This window comes from Perognathus longimembris, chromosome 1 (genome assembly GCF_023159225.1).
Source record: "Perognathus longimembris pacificus isolate PPM17 chromosome 1, ASM2315922v1, whole genome shotgun sequence".
Taxonomy (NCBI): Eukaryota; Metazoa; Chordata; class Mammalia; order Rodentia; family Heteromyidae; genus Perognathus; species Perognathus longimembris.
The window spans coordinates 45,901,069-45,906,963 of record NC_063161.1 but is presented as its reverse complement, the minus strand read 5'-3'; the positions used below and the strand labels follow the sequence as shown (position 1 = coordinate 45,906,963).

The 5,895-nt window shown below is 48.4% G+C and overlaps 1 protein-coding gene across 1 annotated transcript; it reads left to right on the top strand.

Annotated features, from left to right (window-relative positions):
• The first annotated feature begins 998 nt into the window (after window positions 1-998).
• On the top strand, window positions 999-5,051 carry Mettl7b (methyltransferase like 7B). The gene is made up of 2 exons (XM_048362589.1): window positions 999-1,859; window positions 4,701-5,051. Exons 1-2 carry the CDS (start codon window positions 1,362-1,364, stop codon window positions 4,935-4,937), a joined length of 735 nt encoding a protein of 244 aa, XP_048218546.1. The 5' UTR covers window positions 999-1,361; the 3' UTR covers window positions 4,938-5,051.
• The last annotated feature ends 844 nt before the right edge of the window (window positions 5,052-5,895 follow it).

Sequence of the window (5,895 nt, the reverse complement as noted above, 5' to 3'; positions counted from 1 at the left end):
TGTTTGTTTCATGTCTTTTTTTGTGTGTATTGTTTGTCTGTGTGTGAGAGTGTGTGTGTGAGCATGTGCACATGCTGGGGCTTGAACTCAGAGCCTGGGCTCTGTTCCTTAGCTTTCTCGCTCAAAGCTGGCTCTCTATCACTTGAGCCACAGCTTCACTTCAGACTCTTTGCTAGTTAATTGTAAATAAGAGTCTTGTGGAGGCTGGGGATATGGCCTAGTGGCAAGAGTGCCTGCCTCGTATACATGAGACCCTGGGTTCGATTCCCCAGCACCACATATACAGAAAACGGCCAGAAGTGGCGCTGTGGCTCAAGTGGTAGAGTGCTAGCCTTGAGCAAAAAGAAGCCAGGGACAGTGCTCAGGCCCTGAGTCCAAGGCCCAGGACTGGCCGAAAAAAAAAAAAAAAGAGTCTTGTGGATTTTCCTGCTTGGGATGGCTTTGAACCTCAATCCTCAGATCTCACCCTTCTGAGTAACTAAGTTTATTGTTACTGTTTTACAATTTCACTTTTCACTTTCTGTTGTTGAGATTCATTATTTGTTTGTTTGTATCTCACTGTGTAGCCCAGGCTGGCTGCAAACTTCCAATCCTAGTACTGAGTTTATAAACATGCCTACCACCCTGGGCTTCAAGCCTTGAATTTAACAAACAAACAGCAGTGTGGTGCCTTTTATTTTTCCTCTAGGGCAGGGGGTGGAACCCAAGGCCTTGCCCATGGTAAGCAAGCAATTCTACCACCGAGCTACAACCCCCAGTGCCAGCGTCATTCTTTAGACCACTGGACTCACCCTCCTTCTCATGACCAATCAGGCCTAACAACACTGGACATTTTGTATTTGGCCTACAACTGTAGCAGATGCAGGTTACAGTTTACCAAAACCCCTCCCCCGGCACCAGCCCTGGGGAGATGGGGGTGTGGCAGAGAAACTCAACCAGAATTTCCAGCTTGCACAACCTGAGCAAACCTGTGGGCAGAGAGCAATCAGGATGTCCTGTGAGTCAGCTCTGCCCAGCCTTTGACCCCCATGAGACTAGGATTTGAACTGGCCTCCTTCGAGCACCCCCTCTGAGGTGAGTCAGCACACCCCACCTGTCTGTCAGGGCAGACAGTGCTCCCACAAGGCAGGAGCCCAGGTATCACCTGGCCCTTTAGCCCCACAAAAGACAAATCAAACTCTGGGGTCATAGGGTCTGTGAATACAGCAGGGAATATACACACACTGCCTCCTAGAGAAAATTGCTGGGTAGGGGACAAGGAGCAAAGTCCTGTCATAGGAGGAGCTAAAACGAGCATTTACAGTGACTGAACAGAGGCAAAAAGCCAGTGCCCAGAGGAATCAGCAACCAGAGTTAGTGCCATGGATGCTGTGATCCGACTCCTGCAGCTGCTGGTGCTGCTCCTGACCCTGCCCCTGCACCTCATGGCTCTGCTGGGCTTCTGGCAGCACCTATGTGAAACTTACTTCCCCTATCTGATGGCTATACTGACTGCCAAAACCAATCGCAGGATGGAGAGCAAGAAACGGGAGCTCTTCCACCAGATAAAGAAGCTCATGGAAACCTCTGGGAAAGTGACCATGTTGGAGCTGGGCTGTGGCACGGGTGCCAACTTCCAGTTCTACCCACCTGGCTGCAAAGTCACCTGCCTAGATCCCAATCCCAACTTCGAGAAGTTTTTGACAAAGAGCATGGCAGAGAATCGGCACCTCCAGTATGAGCGGTTTGTCGTGGCTCCTGGTGAGAACATGAAACAACTGGCCGATAGTTCCATGGATGTGGTGGTCTGCACACTGGTCCTGTGCTCTGTGAAGAGCTCAAAGAGAGTCCTGCAAGAAGTCCAGAGAGTTTTGAGGCCGGTAAGCAGGGTGGGAAGGGTACAGGCCTAGATCAAGCCTAGAGTGGTGTTGGGCACCACCCCTCCCCCCCACACACACACACACAAATAGGGAAGCTAGCACATTAGACTCCCACCATGTCCACCTACTTGTCTGTATTGGCCACACCAAGCCCCTAAGAAATACACAGAAACATCACCTAAGGCTGGGTTAGGGAAGCTAGGAAGGACACCTAAGGAAATGAAGGCGAATTGCAATCTGAGGGTTGACTAGCAAGCCTGAAGCTGTGAGTTCAAATCCCAGTAGTACCACCAAAATTAAAATTTTAAAGCTATTTAAATTGAGTTCTAGAGGATTAAGCAAGCTGGGCACTGGTGGCTCAGGCCTGTAGTCTCACTACTCAGGAGGCAGAGATCTGAGGATCACAGTTGGAAACTAGCCTGGGGAAAACAAGTTGAAAAGACTCTCATCTCCAATTAACCATCAAAAAGCCAGAAGTGGAGCTGTGGCTGAAGTGGTAGAGTGCAAGTCTTGAACAAAAAAGCTAAAGGAGCATGCCCAGACCTTAAGTTCAAGCCCCACTAATGATGAAAGAAAGATAAACATGGGGAGAAAGAAGGAAGAAAGGAAGGGAGGGAGGAAGGAAGGAAGAAAAAAAGGAAGGAAGGAAGGAAGTATTGATTGAGCAGGGTGTAGAAGGGATGGGCAAAAAGTCAAGCCATTCCTAGAGTTCTGTGGTGAGGAGGGGCCTGTAGGACCCACAAGGTTTTGATCTGAGTGTGGAGAGTAGGAGTTTAGGGTAGTTTTTGGCATGTGAACTGAAAGCAAGGGAGACAAGCAGGCCAACTTGCTTGGATAAAAGAACTGTGCTCTGTACTCACAAGGTCTCAGAGCTGGAAGACCACGAGCTGAGAAAATCACATAGGCCATTAGTCAACTGGTGGGTTTTTTTCCCTATGCTGAACTTTGAAGTCCAGGGGCTTTCTGGCATTGCATGCATATGTGCGTGCTTGCTTGGCTAATGCACTAACACTCCAGCCACATCTGGCCTCATGCCTACAGACCCTTAGAAGACCAGACCCAGAAATCAAGAAAAGATGTAGCTTTGGGGCTGGGAATATGGCCTAGTGGTAGAGTACTTGCCTTGTATACATGAAGCCCTTGTTTCCATTCCTCAGCACCGCATATATAGAAAAAGCCAGAAGTGGCGCTGTGGCTCAAGTGGTAGAGTGGTAGCCCTGAGCAAAAAGAAGCCAGGGACAGTGCTCAGGCCAGAAGTCCCCAGGACTGGCAAAAAAAAAAAAAAAAAAGAAAAGAAAGAAAGAAAAGATGATGTAGCTGGTCTGTACCACCAATTTGCAGGTGATAATTCAATGAGCCACCTAGGGAGAGCATGTTTGGGGAGAGAAGAGCTTGTGGAATCCCCACTTTGGTGGGCCAGACTGTGTTTTCCTAAAATATACAAAATATCCAGAAATCAGTTGTGGTCTTCACCTGAGTCTCTAGAGAGAAAATGGGCACAGCAGGCACTGGTGGCTCACATCCTAGCTACCCAGGAGGCTGAGATCTGCGGATCTGAGTTCAAAGCCAGCCCAGGCTGGAAAGTCCATGAGACTCTTATCTACAATACACTACTCAGTAAAAGCCAGGAGTGAAGCCTTGGCTCATATGGCAGAGCACTAGCCTTGAGCACAGAGAGGCTCCAGAACAGCACCCAGGCCCTGAGTTCACACCCCAGGACCAGGGCTTAAATTAGGAAGCAAAATGTTAGGTTCATTACTAATAAAGCTGAATTGGAGATTATGACTTGAGCCTAAAGTTAAAGTAAGTTTTCTATACCCCAAATTTATCACTCATGCCCAGTTACAGGCAAAGGATATGGATGCCCATAATCCTAGCTACTTAGGAAGCTGAGATCTGAGGATCAAGGCTGACGCCAGCCCCAGCAGACCGACAGACCAATGTGAGAGACTCTTAGCTGAAATTAAACAGCCACAAGAAAAAAAGTTAAAGAAGCTGTGGCTCAAATAATAGAGCACCATTTTGTATGAAAAACCCAAGTGAGAGTGTAAGGCAGTACTGAATTTGAGTCCCAGTCTCAGACCTAAGGGGGGAAAAAAAGGAAAATGAACAAACTAACCTTTTATGGGATTGGAGGCATGGCTCAGGTGGGAGAGCATTAGCCAACAAGCAAAAACATCAGCTCAAGACCAACTGCAAAGTCAGTTCAAGTTCCGGTCTCTGACCAAAAAAAGGCCCGGAATTCAAGCCTCAGTGTTAGTAAAAATAAATAAATTGATTGATTGATAGATCATAGATAGATAGATAGATAGAAATTCCCCAGCCATTCCCTCTCAGTAGTTGCTAGAAGGGTTTTATTGTTGTTTGGTTTCTGTTGGTTAGGTGGGTGGGTGTTTTTTGTTTTGTTTTTGTCAGTCCTGAGGCTTAGACTCAGGACCTGGATACTCTCCCTGAGTTTTGTTTTTCCACTCAGTGCTAGCACTCTACTTAGAGCCACAGCTCCATTTCCAGTTTTCTGGTGATTAGCTGGAGATAAAAGTCTCACAGACCTTCCTGCCCAGGCTGGCTTTGAACCACAATCCTCAGATCTCAGCCTCCTGAGTAGCTGGAATTACAGAGGCATGGGCCACTGGCACCGGACTGAAAGAGTTCTTTACACACCTCATGAGGAGGGGCAGACATGGGGGGACAGAAAACATTCAAGATGGGATAGTTTGTTCTATACACCCTTAGACCCGCTGCTCCCACTTCACCAAGAGGCCGGGTACGCTAGGAGAGAAGGAAGGCTAGAAAGACCCCAGTGGGGCAGCTCAGTGGCAGTGCTTCACTCTCTTTTCCCAGGGAGGGCTGCTGCTGTTCTGGGAGCATGTGGCTGAGCCTCGTGGAAGCTGGGCCCATATGTGTCAGCAAGTTTTGGAGCCCACCTGGAAACATATCGGGAATGGCTGTCACCTCACCAGAGAGACCTGGAAGGACCTTGAGAATGCCGGGTTCGCTGAAGTCCAAATGGAATGGCAGCCCCCTCCCCTCAAATGGTTACCTGTTGGGCCCCACATCATGGGGAAGGCCATAAAGTAAACTTTTCCTCAAGCCTTCAGGATAACCATTCATTCCCTCCCCAGCCTCCACTCACCAGCCAAGGCTATCGTCTCCTGAAAGAAGTCTGTACATCATCTTTATAATAAATTTTTTTTGCCAGTCCTGGGGTTTGAACTCTGGGCCTGAGCACTGTCCCTGAGCTTTTTGCTCAAAGCTAGTACTCTACCACTTGAGCTACAGCGCACTTCCAGCTTTCCCATTTATGTAGTACTGAGGTATGGAACTCAGGGCTTCATGCATGCTAGGCAAACACTTTACCACCAAGCCCCATTCCCAGCCCATAACAAGGGCCTGAGAGACATCTCCCTTCACCATCCCCGATTTCCTCCCGGCCCCCACTTTTACCAAGAGGAATCTCTCCTTTAATCCATCCCCCACCTCACCTCCATCCATCTTTATATCCTGTCAAACTCTGTGTATGTGTGTGTGCATGCGTGCACACACATGTGTGAGCACATGCGTGCATGCATGCCAATCCTAGGGCTTGAACTCAGAGACTGAGTGTTGATCCTGAACTGTCTTGCTCAAATCTGGTGCTCTATCAGTTGAGGCACCACAGCTCTATTTCTGACTTTTGGGAAGTTTATTGGAGATAAGAGTGTCACAGACTTTCTCCTGCCTGGACAGGCTTTGAACCATAATCATCATATCTCAGCCCCCTAAATAGTTAGGATCACAGGTGTGAGCCTCTAGTACCCACTAGTCAAACTCTTAATTGCAAATCCTTGGACTTCACACGCTCACTCCCCTTCCCTTTTCCACATCCCTATGGTATGGTTTCCCCTGACCACCTTCTGTACCCCTCAGAACCATCCCCAAAAGTCACTGCCCCTGGGAACCAGTCCCAAAAGTCATGATACATGGATGCTAGGCTATGTGAACCTATGACACTCACAACACCTTTGTCTTGAATGCCAGGTGCCAGACAGAAGCCAAG